This window comes from Prunus avium, chromosome 4 (genome assembly GCF_965620075.1).
Source record: "Prunus avium chromosome 4, drPruAviu1.hap1.1, whole genome shotgun sequence".
In the NCBI taxonomy this organism is placed as follows: domain Eukaryota; kingdom Viridiplantae; phylum Streptophyta; class Magnoliopsida; order Rosales; family Rosaceae; genus Prunus; species Prunus avium.
In genome coordinates this window covers 28,266,571-28,290,880 of record NC_142287.1, presented here as the reverse complement: position 1 = coordinate 28,290,880, position 24,310 = coordinate 28,266,571, and the positions used below count along the sequence as shown (strand labels likewise).

Genomic DNA, 24,310 nt, shown 5'->3' with positions numbered 1-24,310 from the left:
AAAACACACAATTTCTATGTCATAGATAAATAAAGAGTATTTTGCGAATTTCCCCTAAAATTTGTAAGTAATTTTCAGTTTTCCCTATGTTTTTTAATTATAAAAAAATAAATTAAAGATTCGAACTATTGAAAATGGCAAACGTGCCCCCTACTGTCAGATTTTAACCTATTTGATCCAATTTGCCGTAAGGAACTTTTGAGGGCAAATTGATCATTTCATGGTTCATTTAGGTCATGAAGGGCCAAATTGAATTGAAAGTACTTCTGCTCATAAGCGCTAAGGGCTCGTTTGGGAATGCTTCTCTAGGAAGTACTTCTGCTTATAAGCGCTTCTAACAAAAGCGCTTTTATTATAAAAATCTTGAATTTTCATAAAAAATTAAATTGCTTCGTGGAAAAGCACTTGGGAGTGCTTCCTGAAGAAGCACATAGCAGGTGCTTCTCCAAGAAGCGCTTCTATGACCCAAAAGCGCTTCTAAATTTTTCTGCCAAATGCTGTCAGAAGCGCTTTTAGTTATTAGAAAGCGCTTTTTGCCCTTTCAGAAGCACTCCCAAACAGGCCCTTAACCAAAGGGTTACACAATGATTTGCAATATTGGGAATTCGACAAGTCTTAGTGAAATTGACAGTCGAGTCGACAAATCACTTCTAATTTTGAAACATTCTTCAACTCCATAACTGAAGAAGACAAGTCTTGTGGTGAGAGACTATGAGACTTAAAATGATCAAAATGTACGTGATAATAAATTAGATGAAATATAAAGAAATCTAACAATCGAAGGGACATCAGTTCGAATCTTAGTTATTTTGAAAGTGACCAACAAATTAGGTGGAAGTTGCAGAATCACTCGTGCATAAAATCATGATGATGATTATATATCCGTGGTTGCTTATATATGCTACCACTGGATCACTTGTAAACAAAATAGAAAATTTAGACAAAAAAAAAGGGAAATAGACAAACCAAAAGAAAAACCCACAAAACCCAAAAGCAAAGGGAGAAATAAATAAAAGAAACCAAAATACAAAATTCACAAAACAGGAAAGCCATCGATCTCGATTCTCTATCGTCTCTCCCTCTTGCTCGCTTCACAGTATAAAACCCTAAGTTCAAATTGGGAAAAGTAGACACTTTCCTGCCCTGGGACTCTCGCCTTCATCAATTCAAGGTAACAATCACTTGTTTAACTTTGCTTTCTGGTTTTCGTTTTCTTCTTTTTCGGTATTCAATTGTGTTGAAGGCATCGTAGTCTTCGATCCCTATGTAATCTAATTGTATGAAATTTAGGTTATCTTTTACCTTGCACATACTCGATACTGGGTCTTTTCTGCTTCGACAGAAAAGTAATTGCTTGCTATAATTTCGCGGAACATGTGTGTGTATGTGTGCCTTATTTTCCCCTGGCTCATTGGGAGAATTTGAGTTTTAAGATAATACCCAAGTGATTTTCAGCCATATAAGGAGCAATACATGATATTTCTTAGTAGAGGAAGCCACAGAAAGGATTCAAAGGACCAACGAACCGACCTTTTGAAAAAATCACTTGGTGGGTGCTTGGTCACAGTTTTCTAAACCAATGTGTCTCATTATTTTTTGCAATGTTATTTTTTATGAAGTTTTTTGTGATGCTCATACGGCCCACTGTTTCTGACTTGATAATCCATGTGCAGGAAGCTGCTGGAATTTGGTGATTAGTCTTCACAGTTTCAACATTGATGAACTGTCTATGTCAGAGTTATATTAAGTGCTGAACAGAGATACCTATGGCTTCCTTTTTGTCTGGCGATTCCTCTAACTATGGTTTGAGTGATGCTGGTTCCTATAAACACACTCAGGACAAGCTAGACGAAGGAGCCTGTTGGTACTTTTCCAGAAAGGAAATTGAAGAAAATTCTCCATCTAAAATAGATGGAATTGACTTAAAGAAAGAGGCATATCTACGCAAGTCATACTGTACTTTTCTACAAGACTTGGGGATGAGACTTAAAGTGTGAGTTTTAGCCTCATCCATTATTTCCTTTTCCTTCACCCTTTATTTTCTAACAAGTAGTGTTACTGTTGTTTGGTTTTCATTTATTCTCATTCTATGTCTTTATGGCATAGTGGATTTGAAACCATTATCTTGTTTTGTGACTCAAATTCTACCGAATCAAATAATTTATGATCAAATATTCAGCATTATGTTGATCCTGAACATTTTATTTTGCAGACCCCAGGTAACGATTGCAACAGCCATAATCTTCTGTCATCGATTCTTCCTTTGCCAATCCCATGCAAAGAATGATAGAAGGGTGAGTATTAACAAACTGGAATAGCCCCCATCCCCTCTGGTTTCCTAGTTCTATTTGATATATATTTGAGTTTGCTTTAAAATTTCTAGTTAGCGCATTTTGTTCGCTGTTTCTATTGCATGTTTTTAGTCTCTATTTCACACACATATATAAATGCATATATGTCTGCATTCGTGTGTCTGTTTGTGACACACACACATGACTCTTCCTTCATCAGCAGGATCTCGTTTTTGGGGATGTGAGAGGCCATTCGAACGGGCTATATTTTGCTGTTTGAACAGCCTCTCACAAGTCATATCATGTGGCGTCCTGTTGAAGTTATCTATATGTACATATATTGTGAAGACATAAATGGCTGATTGTAGTTATTACAAGTGTTTGTGGTACCCAGTGAAGAAGTAAGACGTTTAGCCCCATGCATGTTCTTTCTTTTTCAATTGATGCTTTACCCCACCTTCCCTCTTACTGGTAGTCATTTGTGAGTGTGATTCAGATGAATGAAAACCTCAGTGTGCTTGGAATATTATGCCTTTCATGGTTGCAGGATTCTTTATGTGGGTTTTTACAACTGATTGATGTCAACCTCTTTTGTCATGACTTTCATGCATATTACTAGAATAAACATGATAGTTTTCTAATCTCTATTGTACTTGTATTGCAAATGCCATGCAAGACAATTAGTATTAATTGATATAAGGAATTTCAGTGCCATGCGATTTCTTTACTTGGCTTATGCTTTCTATTAGACCTTTGATCTTCATTGTGTGGCATATATTATAGGTTTTAGTGGATCAACTAACCTCATTCAATGGCTATCACTATGCCTGTTTTCCATGATGTGATTAAAGTTACCATAGATTAAACATAGAATCTGCTCAACTAAGCCTTAATCTTAATCCTGATTAACTGGGACATGATGCATGTCCCTGAAATATGCTGGTACAAATTATTTGTGGGACATAGTTCGATTCTGGAGATCTAATTTAGAAATGTACCAACACTTACATTCTGGAAAGAAAACTCATACTGTCTGTTTGTGGTTGCAATTCCGCAAGATGGAGTGATCGAGTTTACATTTCCTATTGGTGTAACCTAATATACAATTCCTCTTGACTTTGTATGATAGTTAACAGTGATAATTTAATTGCTACACCCGCATATGAGATGCAATCCTTTTATGCTTAGGGGTATTTTCATTTAAGTATCTATCTAAGAAGAAGGAACATATGAAAGATTTAAGTCGAAACCTTGATAATCTTCAATCCAATGAATAGGAAGCATCTGAGGTACAATATTTGTGTCTTATCTTTCCTCATCGCATAATGTATTCCATAGGTAGCTAGTCGGTCTTCTCTACTTTCTAATATTCCGGAATCTTAATATCCATAGAAACCTGAATGATATTAATTATTTTCCCTCCCTTATTTGATTAAAATTTCACTTTACATTTGTTGTGATTTAGATAGGTCATGTCATTGTGAATCCTTGGTTAGTTATTCGTGCAAGTCTTACTATGTCCCCTTAATTGATAACCCTTCTCTTCCTATTTTTCAACCCATCCTTGATGATTTGAAAGGCTAGAGCACCTTTTTAGGTACAATTTTATGATTCTATTATTGCTCGTGGGAGAGTAAATACTTTTGATGTTGTTGGAAGGAAATAGCCTACTCCTATTTATCTCCTCACTGGTGTGTACCATGCGCATAAGGCATCCAAAATCACTGATCAGATTTTTCCTCATTGCCCTATTGCCTTGAGTTCAGGGGTACAAGCTATTCCTGTTAGCGAGTTTGAGCTGGGTGGTTCCCCTGCTTGTGCTTGGAAAAAGACCAAAGTTTTAGTGGAATTGTAATGTGTTGGCAATTTTCTGTTTGGATGGAAATGAGTAGCAAGATGTTTGTGGGCAAGGGTTCATAGGCAGTGGATTCTTATTCGATAGGGTTGCCCGTCATTATGGGCTTCATTTGTAGATGAGTTTAAAGTTTGTTCTTTCTTTGGAGACAACTGTTTGTTTGGGTTATTGTGTGTTATGGTAGGGCCTGGTTGTTATATGTATTTGTTAGTTCTTTTTAAAGGTTATATTGCTTTTCTGCAATTTTAATGTTGGGTGAACCCTCAGTGTGTTGCTGCTTCACTGTTTTTGTATTGTTGAACTTTCATTTGTAGAATTGTTAAGTTTCCTATCCCACAAACGATTAAGGTGAAATTAATTGGGAAAATGATTCGTATCAAAGAAAAAGGGATGATGTTTTATTTTATTGACTAAATTCTACTAAACTGTTCTGCAGACCATTGCAACAGTGTGTATGTTTCTTGCTGGGAAGGTTGAAGAAACTCCCAGGCCGCTGAAAGATGTCATTCTTGTCTCGTATGAAATTATTAATAAAAAGGATCCTGAAGCAGTTCATAGAATCAAGCAAAAGGTAGTTATCAGCTTATCACTATATAGTGCATTCTGGTGAAATGTGGTAGAGAGAGGTTTTAGTTTTAAGATTCTGCTGGTTGTATTTTTGCTGGATTTCTTGTTCACTGATCTGTACATTCTGGTGATTTTAATAAAAGTATGGTTTCTTACTGAAAAAAATTTTCATTAAGTGCTTGCACTTGGCATTCCTATACTTATCTATCAACACATTTATTGATGTTAGTTATGCTACTTATGTAGTTCTTCCTAATTTCTGTAAAGATAATCCTGATGTGTGCACTATTATTCTTCTATCGTTACCCTGGTTTTACTATTTAGAAATGCCAACTTCCCCGTATAGGTTGAGCACAAAGACTGCATATCCATGCTGCAATTGTACATGTCAAGAGGTGTAGCCAGTTGCTAAATCTCCTAGACATAAATCCAACTGGCTTTGATTAATTGTTCTCTCTCTCTCACCTGTTGCTTTTCCCCTTTTTCATTCTAATGTTTCTTTTATCCCAGAACTACTATCCAAATTTGATTTTAATTTATTGTTTGCTTTATAATGCAATTTATTATCTATTCTCATACATTTGCAACAATCATGCAGGAGGTATATGAACAGCAGAAAGAGTTGATTTTACTTGGAGAGAGGCTTGTTCTTGCAACTCTTGCTTTTGATCTTAATGTAAACCATCCGTATAAACCGCTGGTTGAGGCAATAAAGAAATTCAAAGTAGCTCAAAATGCCCTTGCTCAAGTTGCATGGAATTTTGTTAATGACGGGTATGGTTCTCTTAGTTCATATATCTTGCTTGCTCTTCTTGGCCTTTCTTCAGTTTCTTCTTGAACTTGGAATGTGGCATGCAGACTTCGGACATCACTTTGCTTGCAATTTAAGCCCCACCACATTGCGGCTGGTGCCATTTTTCTTGCTGCTAAGTTCCTCAAAGTAAAGCTTCCATCAGATGGCGAGAAGGTCTGGTGGCAAGAGTTTGATGTCACCCCACGCCAATTGGAGGGTGGGTGTCCTTGCTTTATTTCAATAAGTGATGCTGCAGAGCAATCAATAGTGTCCTTTCCCAGCCTCATATTCTTCATCTGATGAACTTACTTCATCACTCTTCACTCTTCCAATATTTTCGGCGCGCTTATTCTTTTTGTTAGTCAGTGTGAAACCAATCAATTGCGGGGATAAAATGTTTTGGAGAGGAATGAAATCTCTCCCTCTGTTTCTTCCTTCCTCCTCCGTTCGTACAATCCTGTGATCATGTGTAATGTATTTAGTTAAGAATCTTATTAAATATGTTGGGTATCAGTTTCAATTGACCATTATTTGCTGCAGAAGTGAGCAATCAAATGTTGGAACTATATGAACAAAATCGGTTACCGCCGTCCACTAATGAAGTTGATGGAAGTTCAGTGAGTGGTGCTAATCATCAGCCTTCTGCAAAAGCTACAACTAGCAATGAAGAACATGCAACAGGCAACAGTCATTCGCAGGCCGGAGGTACAAGACCTGGAACCTCAAAGCCAGCATCTAGGCAAGGGTCTGAGCAGTCTTATGTTGAGAATGGTGGACCTGCTAGAACTACCCACAGTCAAAGTAATGACTACAGAAGTGCTGAAATGAAAGGTGCTTTGGATCAGAATATGGATGTTGAATTCAAAGATAGTCAACCCCCCGAAGCAGTTTCACTGCACCTAGACAAGGTGGGGGAATCTCAAAATATATCAAGGTTTGTGTCAGAGGGACATAGTGAAGAACAAGAAAGAGAGAGCAATGTCGGGAAAGGTGAAACAAGGGAAGGATGGGAACCAAAGGATAAACAATTTGGCCGAAGTTTGGAGAATCGACAAAGTGCACATGGCCGATCTCCACAGGAAGCTATAAAAAAAATTGACAAGGACAAGGTAAGGGCAGCACTGGAGAAACGAAGGAAATCCGTGGCCGATGTGACTCGGAAGACAGATGTGCTGGATGAGGATGATTTGATTGAGAGGGAACTCGAAGATGGTATTGAACTGGCTACGGGGAGTGAGAAGAACAAGCGGGACAGGAGGCAAAGCTGGTCAAAGCCCTCAAATAGACAAGAACATGAGGGCCTGCATCAGGGAAAACATCCGGACGGTGTTGGAGATGGCGGACCACATTTAAACAATATAGAAGAAGGTGAGGTATCAGCACTTGATGCCGGACAAGAATTTCAGTCACCAAAATCAAGCAGTCGTAAGAGAAAGGCAGGAAGCCCAATAGCAGTTCCTATGGAAAGGAAGCAGCGACATGATTATGTGCCTGGGCCCCATCACCATAATCATGGTGATTATACAGAAGATCACAACAGGGTGGGCCGCTCTGCCCATACAGAAAGGGATAGCAAAAGGCATGCACCGGAAAATCATGTGTGATGTGTGTACTGCTTGCCACAAACGATCCTCGGTTTCTGTTGTGATTTCTTTGGTGATGATCATGGGCACACTCTCCTGTCTTCTCCCAGCTTCTGGGAAAGTATTTATGTGCTCTAAGGCTCCTTCAGCTTGATGATTTTGACCAGCTTCCATGTATATGACATCCTCTGCCCTTCAGAATTCTCTAAGAGGCATATCAAAGTCCTAAGTGGACCATACATAAAGGTTCTTTTTGAATCTCATGTCTTTCTAAAGATGTTTTGGATGTAACCATGTACGATGTATTTTAGTTTAGATGATGATAATTTGATTGTAGAATCATTGTAGTAAAAATAGAGAAGAAACCCTTCGATATTGTCTAATCAATTCAGTTTAGTATATCCATCTCAGTCGTATATGGTTGAAATGGATTTTTGTTTTTCTTCCTTTTGTTTCTCGTGCATGTCCTCCCCTTCCTTTGTTCAAACTAATGCGAAATGTTGGATCTTGTATTGGATTATGTTACCGTAAACTTCGCAATAAATATATTATACATGTAGGTATGAATTATTTCCTCCTAACTTCCAGAAATTGCCTCAAATTACTTCCATAAAGCAGTATTAACGTGCTACATTGTCTTCTTACAAAATCATGGAGTATCATCATTAATAGTCTTCAATCTCGTAAATACGTTTCTATAGGCGATCTTTTTGGTGCTCCATTTAAATGACTTATTTTTAACAAATTAATAATATGAGTGAATTAGTAACAAAACGTGATTGTTGCACGAGTTTGCATGCATAAAATGACAAAAGTTAATTTAATTCCTTTTGTAGAGAAGTGTATTGCTAAAAAACAAAAAAGGGTCTGATTCAATATTCTGAGGTCAAAATTATACATCACGAATAGTAAGTACAAGTCTTTTTTCTCTGCTCTGCCATTTCTCGGGATGAAGGTCTCATCATTACCTTCCGTGTTCTCTGTCTTCCCTTTTACCTTTAAAGGCATCAACATCTGCACTTCTTCTCTTGTGCACTGGTTCATCTCTCTTGTTGCGTCTGTCATCATCCGCATATCTCTTTCTATATTCTATATCATCCCTCCTCTCTGCACTTCTCTTTTTATACTCTCCACTGTCCCTCTTTTCTGAAAGGCTATCATCAGCCGCACTTCTCTTTCGGTACTCTCGGTCACTACCCCTTTCCGCAAGTCTATCATTATCTGCACTCCTTTTTCTGTAATTTTCATCACCCCTCCTCTCCGCATAATCATCTGCATATCTCTTTCCACTCTCCTGCTGATTCTTATTATCTACGTTTCTTTGCCTCTCCTTATGCACATCTCTATCACTATCTGCACTCCTCTTTCTGTAATCTCCATCACCCCTCCTCTCTGCATAGGTACCATCATCAGCATATCTCTTTCTGCTTTCACGCTGATCTCTCCTATCATCTGTGCCTCTTTCTCTGTCCTTATGCCTTTCTCTATCCCTTCGCTCTTCAAGATAATCTTGACCGCTTCTGCTTCCACCGGATCGATTTGCTTTACTGTCTCGACTTGAATCCTCTCTGAACCCTCTACTTCTGTCACTGTGCCTCTCCCTATCACTTGAGTCTTTATGTTCTTGATCCCTATGCCTTGGGTCCTCGGAACTCCGCCTATTTTTCGTTTGTTTCTCGACTCCACGGTCATTTGGATTGCGACCTTGATTTCTCTGTTCTTGTCTTGGACTTTCCGGAGTGTCTCCATCAAATACCATCTCATAACTGCAACAATTTTAATATCAGAAATACAATTACATAATATATAAGAGAGAGAGAGAGAGAGAGAGAGAGAGAGAGAGAGAGAGAGAGCGACAGCATGCAAGACTACCAACCTAGAGTTGTTGCCTCCACCACGCTGCGCATTGTCATCCTTTAATATGTACTTTTGAGGTTGCTGTCTGTTGGCAGAATCACCAGTGCAATCCTTGGCAATGTGATCAAGCGCACCACATTTGAAGCAACCTTTGCCTACAGCCACAGAAAAGAGAAAAATATTAACCCTAGGTATTCTAACTAAAGAAGGATCCAAAACAATTTCGAATACAGGACACATTCTTGATACAAAAGTATGTCAGATTGCCTTTAGCATATGCCATAACAATGCACATATAGCAAATTCCTTCCAGTAAAAAACAACATTCAGGCATTTACTTAATTATTTATTTTTCTCCAAACAAAACATTCCTTTGAGCAGTAGCAGGTGATCAAGCAAGCTGCATCTAGGCACACATTAAAAATGGAAAAGAAGAAACTATGTATGTTTGTTTCCTGCATCCTTTGAAGTCTATACCTTTGCCCATTTGTTGATCTTTGCGCCTGTACTGGGACCACAGCTTTGCAACACTCTGACTAAAATCCACATGTATTCTCCGGTCATCAATTAAAGCATTATCCATCTACCAAAAATAAATTCAATAAGCAAAGGAAAGCAAAACAGAGTATATAAAATAGAGTCAAAGGATCTCACTCCTTATTTTAAAAGACTGCCTACAAATGGGAAGCCTTCAGCAAGGTTTACATAAGTTCTGCAGCAAGTATACTATTTTTACAACCCTATTGTTGAAACTTGAAGGGACTATCTGAGCATGCTTTTAAAAAATGCATGTGGAAACAAAGCACGCCAGGAAAGGATAACAAATCTATAGCCTAAATACGAAAATGTCAACCATTCTGTTGCATGAATACAACAAAGTTTTTTTATTTTTTTTCCTATCCTCTACAATAGGTTAATTTCTTTTAACATACCTTAAAATATGCTTGTTCACATGCCTCTCTGGTCTCAAATTCTGGCATTACAAAATATCAAATGTCAGTGATTTGAGTACGCAATCAGAAAATCGAATACTACTTTAAAAAAATTAAAAGGAAAATAACAGGAAAGAAGTAAGCAGAAGGACAAAGAACTTCATAGTACTTAAGGTTGACCGATGAACTTGTGCACAAAACTTAAAAGGACAGGAATATTGGAAGGAACTCATCAAACAAAGGTGCGAAAACCATAGATTAACAGGCACAGCAGATAAGAGATAGTCAATTTCCTACTATAAAACAGAAAAATAAGTAATCAAATAAAATATACTCACCGATGAATGCATAGCATAAGCTGTCTCCAGTCTTGAAATCACGGATTATATCAGCCCTGTCATCAGTAACATATCATCAATATGCATCATGACAATCCCTAACCCACCCATCGCACACACTACTAATAATTAAAGAACAAGATCAATACTTACGCTTGCACAGTTCCAAAACGTGAAAAGATTGTGTGCAAATCCTCATCCTGCACCGAAAACAGACAATTATGTGCACCACACCACAAGTTAAAACTATTAAAGGAAATGGAAAAGAGAAAAACAACTTACTTCTGTTACTGGATTCAATTTACAAACAAAAAGCACATTGTCAGGAGGCTTTATCTCAACATCAGGAATATCCCCAATCTGTAAACAGATGTGGCAAGAAAAATGGGAAAAAGAGGATTAAGCTGTGAATACACAAACATCACACGCTGCAACTAGAATAATGGAATTATGGTTGAGGTGCTTACACTCTCAAGTACAACTGCACTGGAATGTGCGTCTTTGGCACGAAGACGCTCTTCAAGTTCTTGTGGTCCTAATTGTTCATCCAAAGGAACCCAGTCATCTTCAAGCCGCACATTATCCTCAACCTAGTCAGAATAGAGATAAGTAAGAAGTTTGAAGATCTGAGAACATATATAAATTGTTAGCCCTCATCCAAACAGCTTAAGCTTTTGAGAAAGGTGGTAGACTAACAAACTTTATCATCGTATCAAAGCATAAGATTCTGAGTTCGGATCCCTACAATTGCAACATTCCAATAAAAGTTTAATTTTCAAAAGTTGGGCTACCTAATGATAGAGAGAGACCCAGACGTAAGGGTAGAGTATAAAATAACTATTGCTTCACAAAGCTTTTGGACATAGTGGTCAAACATAAACTTTATCAGCACTAGCCAAAATACGAAGAGTGTTCATACTAAAGATCGGCAACCATGCTATTTGGGGAACCTACGATTTCAAGTGTTATATGAGCAGTTCATGTTTCATTTTTATCTTCATTTTGGGGTTTCACACTGCACGATAAATGTTGAGAAAAGTTGCAATTAGCCACTACCTCATCCTTTGGTTTTCCTTCTGGGGAGGCATCAGGAATTAACTCAGCTAATTGTGAAGGATCATCAAAAGGATCATCCAATATGTAAGTATGCTTGATTCTGCTAACACAAATAAAATATAAGTGTAAGCCATAACAAAGTCAATCTAGATTGAAACATACATACAATTGAAAAATATATTCAAGGAAAAACAGGAACTGACCGGATATTTTTATAGGGTTTGTTTCTCTCATCCACATAAGCCTCATTGATCCTTGTCAATGTCTCAAACCCCTCTGCTATCTCCCCAAAAACCTGCATTGACATACATCACTTAAGTTATCAAAGAAAACCAATAGCAAATTGCAGGAGCACAAACATAGAAAAGCTTCCATTTTAGAACTACCAGACCGACAAGACTACTTCTAAATCATACATTCCCTCTTGGGTTAATTAGGGGTAGACCAACTGAATAATCGCCGGACATGCATATGCCATCTGCTTGCAGATTTTGCAGAGTTATTGGAAGAGACTATCTGTTAGCATAAATATATGTAATACACTCTACATAAACACACACAAGGAAGGATAATCATGCAACCCCATCAAACAGTAAGAGAATGCTATTGTACAGGAACAATCCTATGTTTACAATATGAAACACAAGCCCTAAGCATTGATGCATAGGAAGGTGATAACAATATCTGATTTTCCACATTAAGTCAGTGCATCAGTAGATTGACATTCCCTCTCCCACTATCCAGCATTTTCTAGCAGATGTAGCAACAAAGAAATATTGCCCATTTTTATTCATTATATTTTTAAAGACATCGAGACCAAAGGAACTATCGTACATGCAATATCACAATATTGAGTTGTCACTTGTCTGCTCCTATCAAGATTGAAGTCTCATTGACCTAAGCATCCATCCACCCAGCAAGGAATTTAAATTTAATAAAGTTTCTTATATTTGACAAAGTTGAGAAAGAGAAAATAATTCAATACATATAAATAGTAAATATTAGTAGATGGGACTGGAGACTTACTGTGTGCTTCCCATCGAGATAGTCTAGATCATCACGCAATGTAAAGTAGAACTGGACGACAAAAAAAAATTAACACATCACCTCAATGTAATTGAAAAGTGAAAAGTTCAACATTCAAAAAGCATAAGTTTGATAACAAGTACACAAATCAACTAAACAAAATCTTATTCCCAATATTATTGATGCAGGAAAAACTAGCTTATACCAGAAAAAGAAGAAGCAATAATCTTATACCTGAGAAGCATTGAGATTCTCTCCAGCACTAGCCATGGAAACAGTTCCTGTCTTAGAATGCTTTAAATCAAGATGAATCTCATCATTGAAAAAGCGAGCCTGATCACCATATAAAAATCTGAAAGTAGAACGTGGTCCAGGGTGAGTATATGGAGTAATTTAAAAACTGTAGTCACTTATCATTAAGTACAGCAATTGATAACTATAAACACATGCAACTTAGTGATTTTCACACTCCCATTTTGTTTGTTTTCACTCATCTCCTTGTTTGTATGCTTTGATTCTCCTTTCATTGACTTAATTACCAAAGCAATGAGGGAAGTGTGCAAATGGATAAAGTGGGAATGCGAAAATAGCCATTCATGCAGTAATAGTTGTTGATGTGAGGAAGGCAAGAAAGAAAAAAGAAGCAAGAAGTGTAGGAAGAAAAACATATTTCAATATTTTGGCGCAACTAAAATATTCTCTGCGAAATAGCCATAGCACTGAATAGCTCGGGCAGACTCCTTACCTGTAGATTGAATCACCACCGGAGCCTGTTCCAGTTGGGTCACCAGTCTGTGCAGTAAAATCCTTCTGAACCGTGTGAAAAAGACACCCATTATAATACTTTATCCTGAATCATTATTGAGATTAAAGAACAGAGAAAAAAATAAGATGATATACCAAAATTGAGATAGATAATACAATTCATAATTAAACTCAACAAACTCAAAAAAGTAAGCAATCAAGGAGAAAGATAAATTCCAACCATAAAACATTAGTATGATTCTTAAAAATGATATTCCAATCAGCCATGACAATAACGTGCCAAAATTTCTGGGGCAAGTAAGAAACTCTATAATCCCTAACAAGCTTGTAAGCAATTGAAAATAGAAACCAGTACTTAAACAAAGTTTAAATACAATCTCAAGACTCAATGAATAATGGAAATCCTACATGAACCCAGTTTTATGTTTTCAAAGTTCATATATTTAATCCATAGCTGAAGTAACAAAAAAAATTTGGCTGCTGAGAAAATACATGAATTTAACAAAATGAAAAAGAAGCTCGAGGCTTAGATATTTATTTGTTTGTTAAGTTTCTTAACTGAAAAAAAGACCTCTCCTCAATCTACATACATTAACACAACATAAAACAAAAGTAAACTGAATAGTCTTAGTTAGAGGGTAGTGAAGATATACTTACTTGCAGAGCTTTAAGAAGTTTTTACAAGTCAGAGGGCACTTGTCTGTGTGCAAATCCACAACTATCTCCCCTAAGCTTGTCACTATAAGCACTGACATAGTCTCTCTCTGTATCAAACGCAAGTATTAAATTCATTAACTAATCACCCAGAAGAAAATTATATATATTTTCTAGAAGTATTCAAGTTAAACTGAAACCAACTTATGAAAATTATTCTACATATACATATGTATAACTGACAAATTCAATTGGGTCCAATCTAATCTGAAAAATACGTTTTCAAAGATTAGCAAAACGCAAAAGAAAAGAAATTTATTCATATTTTAATTTATTTGATTTTCAACAGAGCTTGAGCACTAAGATATTAGAAATAAACCCGCAAAATGCATTATCTTGACATAAGATTGAAACTTTAACAACCCAATATTGCATTACAAAAGAAGAAAAAAGAAAGCTTAAATCTCTCCCCTCCTCCCCAACTTCAAAATAAAAAAAGGTACTTTAAATCTAAAAACCACAGCTGGGTTTCGACGAACCTGTTGTTTTTCCTTGTTGAAGCTGATTGAAGGGCTATTATTGCAAGCCTTCTGCGATGTAACAGCAGACAAGAAGAAGAATATGAATAACAAAACTCCAAACCCTAAACAGACAGCACCAGGGAACAAAATTTTGCGGGAAAATTACGATTAAAAGTAGCGATTTGAGAACTCACTCAATTCTTCGAGTTACGTTCAGAGCAATTGGAAGCAGAGGGACAGAGAGAGAGAGTGTCTTCTTGGTGGTCTGGGCATAAGCTAAAAGTTTGTTTTACTTAGGGCCTAGAAAAGAACAAATCTTTGTCTCCCAATTTTGAATGAGGCCCAAAATTTATTGGGCTTTATATGTTTCATACCCAAAGTTTGTTTGGATTTTGGAGGGAAACCCCCCGCACATTTCGAACTTTGACAGCAACCCCAAAAACAAAAAGGAACCAAACATTAAAATAAAAAATAAAAAATGAAAATAAATTTTCTTCATTGGGAAAGGACAGATAGTGGGAAATTCATTCAAATGAAAAATTGAAATTAATTTAAAAATAGAGAAAATCCTATTCAACTTCAACGTTGTGCCCAAAGTGTGAACAGAGAATCAATCAACAACGGGTCATACTAGGGAGACCAACTTGGGATACCAACTTGTGTACCAACTCTCTAATAGAGGTGGAGCCCACCAATACAATGGGTCCACGCTCTGTTAGAGAGTTGGTACACAAGTTGGTATACCAAGTTGGTCTCCCTAGCATTTTCCATCAACAAATCAACAACCAACAACACCACCACCACAGAGAGACTCGGAGAAGGAGGAGGAGCAATCAACTATGTCGCAGGGCAGTGGAAGCGCAGGAGGTGCTGGTGCTGGTGGTGATGGCGGCGGGCACGACTTTCAGCTACCGGACGAGATCTTATCGGTGATACCGAGCGATCCATACGATCAGCTGGATCTGGCGCGAAAGATCACGTCCATGGCCATAGCCTCTAGGGTTTCCAAGCTCGAGTCGGAGATGGGGAAAATGAGGCAGAAACTCCAGGACAAAGATAGGCTTGTATTTGAGCTTGAGGAAAGGCTCTCGCGCCTCCAACATGCAAACCACGAGGCTGACTCCCGCTTGAGAATTGCCCTGGATGAGAATGTAAGGCTTAAGACCCCCCACCCCGTACTTTTTCATTTTTCATTTTGGGAATTGTATCAAATTTGAATTCTTTCTTGTTTTTTTATATCCGCTGTTTGGCTGCTAAGAAGATTATGGAAAGGGAAGAGAAGGGAGAGAAATTAGTCATTTTTTGGGGAATATTTGGGGGTTTCACTATAGTTGTCTTTTCCCCCTTTCAAATTAGCATCCAAGAAATGTGATACCTTATTCTGAATTTCATATGTGGTCCTTATTTTTTGCTGTTTGGTTGCTGAGAAAATTGATAGGAATGGAAGAAAAGGAGAGAGTTCTGGGGGGAGATTGAGTGTTTTCTGCTGATACTGTTGTGGTTGTTGTTTTTATTAATTGTTTTCGTTTAATTGAGTGGGATATGAGGGACTTAGGTTCAATGGGATTGAGTATTTGGGTTAGGTTACGGAATTGTGATTGTAGATAATATAAGTGTGAAATCTTTTCATCATAGTCTGGAGTCAGGAATCAAGAGTCAGTTGATGGAGAACCATAAATATTTGAAGATTGAAATGCTTTTCAATTAGAAAAGTGAGAAGCTGGGGTGATGCTTGATGAATGTAGCACAGAAAGAATGCAACCACTAAATTCTTAAGTTTGACGATACTACTCCTTAGTTCATTACTATGTAAACAAAATTTCTTCCTTTTCGCTTTTGGCTCATACTAGAGAAAAGAGAAGGATGGCACTTTTCAATAAAGTTTTTAGATCTTGAAATAAATTTGGTACGTACCATGAAGTAGAAAGGAACTAATTTCTTTGTTCCTATATAAAAAAGAAAGGTAGCTTTTAATGTAAGCAATGGATAATAACATTGCGTTTTACTCCTCTTCTGCTACCATTTGATTAATTTTTCCTTCTGTACAACATGACCAGGAGTTCCTATGAAAAAAAAAAGACCTGCAGGAGTGATGAAAGCACATTTTATTTTAAAATTGAACAGAATTGTTATATCGGTCTTTTTTTTTTTTTTTTGGATATTAGAGATAGTTGTATAAGGCTGAGCGACTGAAATGTGATAATTTATTTCTTTTCTAATAAACACGCACATATGTTTCTTTCAATTTTTTATTTATAAAAAATAAAGATTTACTAACATAGTGCACATGGTTACATCAACTAGTTGTAACACTGTTCAACTAGGTGGAGGCATCTTCCTTTTGTCATTTACTTTCTGGAGTCTTTATGCAAAAAGAATAATAGTACTCAAGATTCAACTATTGTCTTTTCTTGATAACTTTATGTCCTCAACAATGGATGGTGCATCACCTTTTGAGTTTCTTGTCAAAACAAACTTGCATTAATTATGGCTATGTTACATTCTTGTTGTTCATGAAGGTGAAGCTTTCCAAAGAACGAGATTCACTGGCAGTGACTGCGAAAAAGCTCAACCGTGACTTGGCAAAGGTGTGATTTGTTATTTGTTTTAAGTGGAAGAGTTTTTTTCTTCGTTGTTCAAACTGTTCAAACAATTTATGCACTATTCTTGTTTGGAGATTGAAACACAAAAGTTTTTACACATTGCAAGAGGAATTTGGGGATGCCTTTTGGTTTTTAGTTGTATTATTATTTTCCCTTTGTAAATGTAGTTTCATGGATGATATATTCTAGAATTTGTAATACATTCTATGTGTAGAAATGAAAATGATATGACATTTTTTCCAGAATTAATGGGGAAGCCACTAATCACTCAGTGTTCCTTAGTGGTGAATATATGCGCTAATCCATTTCTTTTTCTCTTCAGATGAATTATTCCATCTCATTTCTTTTCGATAGGAAACTGTGTGAATCAAAAGATGAATTTGTTATCTGTTTGAACTTGTGCAATGTGACATTTCAAAGTTTCCTTTCGTATCCTATCAATAACTTGTTTAGAGATGCAATATTAACTATTGTAGTTCTTCATTAACTTCAGTATATTATGCCAATTACATGGTACAAGGCCCTATGTGGTCCAGAAGTGTAGTAATACATAATCTTGTCTCCTGCATGCCTATGTTTGATTTAATCCTAATTCTGTGTTTTCAAATTATTATATTAATTAAACTGTTATAGGATTTCATATCAATGAAGATTGGATTCTTCGTGTTATGTGGCAATGCTTATTTATGCTTTCTTTTATGGGCTCATACCCCACCTTGCCTCACAAACATGAGCTTGCAGGCCTCTAAAATGAAAAGAAAAGCTAGAATGATGTGAAGATAAACTGTTTGGCATACTATTGGGTAGCTGAAACTGACCAAATTTATATTATGTTTACAACTGTATAGACATCAGCGTTTTGTGTTATTATTCTTATGATTATTCAACTCTTCCAGATCCATACGGATAAAACTCTAACCCAGCAAACTCATGATTATTTCCTTGTTTATTTTCCTCGTTTTGTTTATTTTCGTTGTTTTTGTATGTTTGCAATTTGTATCTATACTAAGGATATTGCAAACTTATCTCTTCAACTTCTTTTCATTCTTGTAGCATGTTGACCTAAGGAATGACAGTTTTTTTCCCTGTTGACAGTTGGAGACATTTAAGAGACAACTAATGCAGTCTCTAAATGATGATAATGCATCTGTGAGGACTTCAACTTTACCAATTATGGTTTTTAATCTCTGAAAATTTAAGTTTGTTATTGTTCTTCCTCTCATGGAAGTTTGTTCTTGGATAAGTTTTCTATGGTAAAACTAATTAACTATATTTTTCCTTTTATAGCCAACTGAAACTGTTGATATTGGCACCTGTGACCAATCAGTTCCAAAGGCATATCCTGATAAGGGTACTGTTTCTTTGACTTTATCAAGTATTCTATAGTCTTTCTGTAATAAATTAATGATCTTTAGCAACTCCTTTTTTTTTTTTCAATGGTCAGGGGTTCTAACTTTGCTTCTTATTATTTCCTTTGATTTGGTGGTCAATGTGCATTATTTCTGTCTGCTACAGATGAGGAGACAAATGGCTACACACTACAATATTCCTCAAGTGGTTCCACAGATAAGGGGAATACAACTGATGAAGGTATTTAAACTGGACCCTACTGTTCATAGATCTCTATCCTGCCTGTATAATACCTCGTAGAATAAGTAACAAACATTTAGAAGCATATTTTGTCATACATTAGAGGAGAACATATTTGTCATCGAATAATAAACTCACCATATGTTCCTAATCAGTATCCTTTCATCATATGCTCCTTCATATAATGATTGTACAGACACCTCTAACAGAGCTTCTCTACTGAACAATAATAACACCTTTTCATTTAAAGGTGAGACATAAGAAAATAGCATGGTGCATTGAAACATCAAAAAGTTGTAGTGTCTCCGAGATAAATAATTCTTACGGTACCAAATATTTTCGAGGGATTTCAATAACTTCACATCTTCCTCTACAAAAGAAGTGAATTGATTTACCCTTAAGACGATATCCCTGACTTGTGTGGTTAATATGGTTAGTTTATTGATATCCAAGTAATTAACTTCCGTAATGCCTTATCATCAAGTTTCAAGATGTATAATCAATGGTTTAGTTCAAATCTTGAATTAAAAGTAATAACAAGACAAAATACTCTCTCTCTCTCTCTCTCTCTCTCTCTCTCTGTTGGTGATTCATGAAATGGTAATGAAGGGTTTTGTGATATTGAACCTCTTGAGTTTGTTTAGAGGGTACTGATTCATAATTTAGTCACTTTGGTGGTTTTTGCGATATTGAACCTTCTGGTTTCTCTCAGTGGGTGCTTGTCCGTTAGTTAATAAATTTGCTAATCACTTGATTGATTCCCGCTATTTCTACTTTTATACTCTCGTTCTTTGTTTCTCATAATTGAATTATGTCAATTTGTTACTATGAAGTTGCAGATTTAAATATCGTTCGTTTACTGAAAATCATGAAACCAAGTTAGTTCAGAGTAAGGGGTTTTTATTTTATGATTAGAAACCTAATTATTGGTTCACAGCCTTGAAGACTTCCGGGCAAAGATTTTCTGTGACTCCATATATCACACCGCGGCTTACTCCAACTGGAACTCCAAAGATTATTTCCACAAGTGGGTCACCTAGAGGATATTCTGCTGTTTCATCTCCTCTGCAATCCTCTGGTGCCACATCTCCCACAAGACCCCACTATGAAGGACGGACGTCAATGTCTTCATGGTACTCATCAAGCCAGCAGTCATCAGCAGCAAACTCTCCACCTCGGGGACGTCCACTTCCAGGTTTGGAATTCTGTTAATTTCACTATTTTTCTTCTAAACCTAAATAGGAACTGCCGGTTCTCTGTGGCCTTTTTTTCCCTTGGCCCCAAATCTGCAATTATCTATCAAAACCAACCCTGCCCATTGTCCTCCCCTCTCTTCAACATAAATTTTATATGTGTTTTCATTACAACAGTGAGTTGTAGTTGATGACACTATATGAACACTCTCTTCTACTATTTAGTCTTTCAATACAACAGTTAGTTGTAATTGATGACCCTATACAAACACTCTCTTCTCCTATTTTGAGTTACCTTTTAAAACTTTTCATCTTCTGCATTGCAAATTTGGTAGGACGCACTCCTCGAATTGATGGAAAGGAGTTCTTTCGTCAAGCCAGGTTGGTGTAATTATTGCAATTCTAATACACTTTGATTGATTTGTTGCAATAGTAATGAGGCCCTTCATGGACTGATTTGAATATGCTGCAATTTAGGAGTCGCCTGTCATATGAGCAGTTCAGTGCATTTCTGGCTAACATCAAGGAACTAAATGCTCATAAGCAAACCCGAGAGGTAAAACACTAGCGAATTGTTTGATTGAATGATTATCTGATGCAACTAAACACATACCAGACCCATTGATTACCAAATAAGTGAATGGTTTGTATATATTGTTTTCCAGGAAACTCTAAGGAAAGCGGAAGAGATATTTGGGACTGATAACAAAGATCTTTATTTATCATTCCAAGGATTGCTCAACCGCAACATACACTAGCATTCAAAGCTTAGTTGCTGGGTACTTATAATAATCGGTATGTCCAACCTCTCTCTCTCTCTCTCTCTGTGTCTGCTTTCATATATGTGCTGTCGCATGCCAGCCATCTTCGCACAAAATTTACATTATTGTTATGAGTTATGTGAGAATGGCATACCCCCCATGCCTTGAATTGACCTGAGAAACTGGAAATTGAAGGTGCAAGGATGGTCAGGAGGCCTTTTTATATGGGATAATAACAAAAAACAATTCTCTTTGATTTTTATAATTTGTGAAATCCATAATTGATTGCATCGGATGGGTTTTATGCCTTTTGGAGTTTTCGTAATTTTAAAAACATTTCACCTATGTTTATCCTTCTGAATTACCCCGAATGTTGAGTTCATCATCCCTGTCAATCATACTGAACAATAAAGTTCTTTTTGACAGGTTGTGCAAAAGTTGTTCGCAGATCCTCTCTGTGTGTGTTAGGCTGTGGATTGAGCTTGTTCTCGGCTGCTTTGGTCCTTTGGATGGAAGGTCCATGGCTCGTTCTCTGTGGCATATAATTTTTTGAGATGTAATCAACATCAAGTTGAGTTTCAGCAAACTAGAGTAGGGTTTTGTAGGTTTCACAATGTCATAGAATGCAGGTATGCTGTGTAAATAATTGCTTTATTTTTCAGTCTACCTGCCTGATTGTTTAAGATAGAACTAAATTGACCTGACCTTTCAAATGAACCTTGGGAGTTATCCTCAATTCATCTCTCTCTCTCTCTCTCTCTCTCTCTCTCTCTCTCTCTCTCTCTCTCTCTCTCTCTCTCTCTCTTACACACACACACACACACATAAATGTATGCATGTGGATCAACTGCTAACTTTGCGAACATCCGGTAGTACGCAACAATGTTGAGGAGCATATTTACATGTTATCACACATGAAAATAGTGAAACTCCCTATTTAGTTTTAGACCACCTATAGACAAGATTAGATTTTTCTTTTTAAATTGCAATATCTATGTAGTTTCTGTGGGTTTTTTTAATATATAAATTAGTTCGTCTACTATGATAAACAAAATAAATATTTCATCTACCGTGCAAGTTTAGTCTCTGTTTTGTTCAATATATGTGTATATATTGAATAGTTAGCAACTATCGGCTGGAATGATGATCAGTGTAGAACATATGGTCCCTAATCAATGTGTACAGAAACCAGGAAAGAATCTCCTATGTTTTTTTGTGTCTTTGAACAGCTGTAGTGACCTTTGGATTATATCTGATTTCTCAAGAACATAGCATCTTACTTACACTCACATATTTTTTGTCTGCCTTGCACATTGTGTTTTTTGCAATCAGATTTGAATGGTTCTCTCAAATTCATATTTTGCCATCGTTGTGATAAGTGAATGTTAATTTTTTTCTTGCTCGAGTTAATCTTATGATCCGAGATTTACGAGATATCTTTTTCCCATCTGCATTCAGAAGTATTTTTGGATTTGAAACAAATATCAGAAATTACATGGGAAATGAAAATCAAGCCTACTTGCTCTACCTGTTGTTGGCTTCATTAATGTCTAGTCATTGAATTGATTTCAAATTTTCTTCCCGACCAAAAAACAAAGAAGATTTCAAGTTTGACCAAAGTACATTTGTATTCCTATTGATTGACTGAAAACCAAGCCTCCTCTCTTTTCATATCTTCTGGTTTGAAGCATATCTTTCAAAGGAATATGAAGAAGAAGAAAATGTGGTGGCATTTGTACGAAGGAGGCCATGCGTAGCCTGGAAGAGGATTGGCCTGTTTGGTAAAGTCTGGACAAATCTGTGCAGGTGGATCTGGACTTGGCAAATAGAAACAAAATGGAACCAAGAATAAATCTTGAATGGTAAATGATGGGAAACACAAAAAAATGCTGTGGTGATCTTATGCTCCAAAAATCTGCCTAGATTCATTTTTCCAAGCAACATGCACGTTGTATCAACATGAACATGTCATGTTGGACGACCAGGGTCCAATTGGCCAATTAAATCTCATCTTTTTAGTTCTTGTTCTTTTTTCTTCTTTTGGTTTTTTTTGGTAACTCAAATATCTTCTGCATGATTGCTAATCATTGTTAATATCTTAATAATCCCATCTTCTTTTGATACAAGTGGTAAATGATTGCTAATTAATCTTCTTTCGATTTTACTAAGATAGATCATAAAGTTAATCTTCTTTAGATGCCTCGTTGGACCAACTTGTAATTTCCTAAAATTAAATAGAAATTAGCTTTTCGAAAACTCAAGATAAGATAGCTTTTAAGTTATAGCTTTCTCTTTAATTTGTAAGAGTTGTGCTACACAAACAATAATAAATAAATAAAACAGCCGGATCTAGCAGGTCTTAAGTTCGAGGACTGGCACATATCAAATCCGCATATATTACCAGAAAAAAATTAAAAAAAACATACAAATTTGGATATGTACCATTAGCATAGAAAATAAGGGGTTGGCTTAAGATCATATATATCTGTTTAGATTTTAGACAATACTGTTTTGGATTTCATTCTCTCTTCGACAAGGTGAAAAGAACAGAAGTGAGGAACAGGTTTTCACATGCAAGTGGGTTTTAGGGGAGAGGCTATAGATGGCTGGCTGGCTGGTTGATGGGATGGGCAGGTTTACCAGAGGACCTGATGCTATGTACTAGCCTACAAAATCTTCAATTCTATCTCAATTTTTACTTTTTGTGGCAAATAGCCTGTGCTAGAGATAAATTTTGCACACATGAAGTGTACCCAAAAATGCTCCCTCACCTTAGTTTCAAGATAAAACAGGTCCCCAACTTGTGAGCCCTTTTGAATTATCTAAATATTTTAATTGATACTGGAGTTGGTATGAAAGGAAGTAAAGCCAGGAATCTTTCAAAGATAACAAAAGATTGTGCAAAACCACCTTAAGAAATCATTTTGAACCAGATACCCTCCTTTTTTTTTTTTAAACAGAACTCTCAGAAGAATAAAACAGAAGAGATAACAAAAGTGCTTCATTTCTGCTCTAAATTTCACCACCATCACCCCTTCCCTTGCCAAATGTTTAAAAGTCATGTAATACATGCATGGATGCTGTAAAATCACTATTTATAATGTGTAATTAATACGACGCGAACCATTTTTCTGAGACTCATCATACAATATCATTTCATGATCCGAACTGTTTATTTTTTTTATAGTGTTTTTATCGATTACTTCAAGTTGGTTTTGGCTGATTTATGACTACATCATAAAATTATATTGTGGGGTGAATCTGAAAAGGTAGTTACGTCCCTATTAAGTTATTCATGGCTTTGCCCAACCAAAAAAAGCTATACATGGCGTGTGTCATTTGAAACTTTTTGGAATTTCTATTCCTTTTTGTAAATCTTTTTCCTTTCTTTCTTATTAGTTTTATAGCTTAGCTTCCAAGTTCCAACAACATAGGAATAAATTAACTTATCATAAATACTTTGAATATGGGTGCTTCTAATGGTGCTCGTGGGCTGGTAAGTAAGTTAGTCAATTCAGAAGAAACTACATGGTGTACGGTTTAGATTGGTTGGGTTCGAAGGGTTAATTTTGATATATTATTCCTCTTTTGGATTTTACAATTAAAAAACCAATCCAATCCAATCAAAAAATCATAAGAATCAATAATCTATTTGGGATCCTGAGCCTTTGCATTTAACAATCATGCATTTACCTGCATTTCATTACATCTTGACTGTTCCAATAATCTAACAACTTAAGGTATGACAAGTCAAATTCCAAGTTAACGGCTAAGTTAACATTGTTAAGTCTATATAAAATTTTGACTTTTAAAATTAAAAACCCAATTCAATCCAATCAAAAAATCATAAGAATCAATCCAATAAAAAAATCATAAGAATCAATCCAATTAAAACTCATCTACTTTGAACACAGTGAAGACAAGA

General features: G+C 36.3%; 3 protein-coding genes across 5 annotated transcripts; 2 read left to right on the top strand and 1 right to left on the bottom strand.

The window, feature by feature from the left end:
- Positions 1-845: 845 nt before the first annotated feature.
- Positions 846-7,532, top strand: LOC110768986 (cyclin-T1-3-like). 2 transcript variants are annotated; one of them, XM_021972881.2, is made up of 8 exons: positions 846-1,171; positions 1,456-1,549; positions 1,674-1,993; positions 2,213-2,294; positions 4,583-4,717; positions 5,312-5,487; positions 5,572-5,723; positions 6,047-7,532. In XM_021972881.2, the coding sequence occupies exons 3-8, from the start codon at positions 1,767-1,769 to the stop codon at positions 7,108-7,110; spliced, it is 1,836 nt and encodes a 611-aa protein (XP_021828573.1). In that variant the 5' UTR covers positions 846-1,171; positions 1,456-1,549; positions 1,674-1,766; the 3' UTR covers positions 7,111-7,532. The 2 variants fall into 2 exon arrangements, with proteins under 2 accessions (XP_021828573.1, XP_021828572.1); XM_021972880.2 differs by lacking the exon at positions 1,456-1,549 and having other exon boundaries at positions 847-1,171.
- Positions 7,533-7,886: 354 nt separating this feature from the next.
- On the bottom strand, positions 7,887-14,820 carry CYP59 (cyclophilin 59). 2 transcript variants are annotated; one of them, XM_021972868.2, is made up of 16 exons: positions 14,433-14,820; positions 14,257-14,307; positions 13,721-13,827; positions 13,044-13,148; positions 12,533-12,650; positions 12,299-12,349; positions 11,476-11,567; positions 11,273-11,372; positions 10,684-10,806; positions 10,499-10,576; positions 10,370-10,416; positions 10,217-10,272; positions 9,879-9,919; positions 9,424-9,529; positions 8,966-9,101; positions 7,887-8,855 (listed from the first exon to the last, which is right to left on the bottom strand). In XM_021972868.2, exons 3-16 carry the CDS (start codon positions 13,816-13,818, stop codon positions 8,054-8,056), a joined length of 1,953 nt encoding a protein of 650 aa, XP_021828560.1. In that variant the 5' UTR covers positions 13,819-13,827; positions 14,257-14,307; positions 14,433-14,820; the 3' UTR covers positions 7,887-8,053. The 2 variants fall into 2 exon arrangements, with proteins under 2 accessions (XP_021828560.1, XP_088107939.1); XM_088251813.1 differs by lacking the exon at positions 14,433-14,820 and having other exon boundaries at positions 14,257-14,420.
- Positions 14,821-14,998: 178 nt separating this feature from the next.
- LOC110768978 (interactor of constitutive active ROPs protein) lies at positions 14,999-21,121 on the top strand. Its single transcript, XM_088251814.1, has 10 exons — positions 14,999-15,389; positions 16,758-16,826; positions 17,937-17,990; positions 18,129-18,192; positions 18,357-18,431; positions 19,369-19,626; positions 19,960-20,005; positions 20,102-20,180; positions 20,290-20,419; positions 20,812-21,121. The coding sequence occupies exons 1-9, from the start codon at positions 15,078-15,080 to the stop codon at positions 20,380-20,382; spliced, it is 1,050 nt and encodes a 349-aa protein (XP_088107940.1). The 5' UTR covers positions 14,999-15,077; the 3' UTR covers positions 20,383-20,419; positions 20,812-21,121.
- Positions 21,122-24,310: the final 3,189 nt, after the last annotated feature.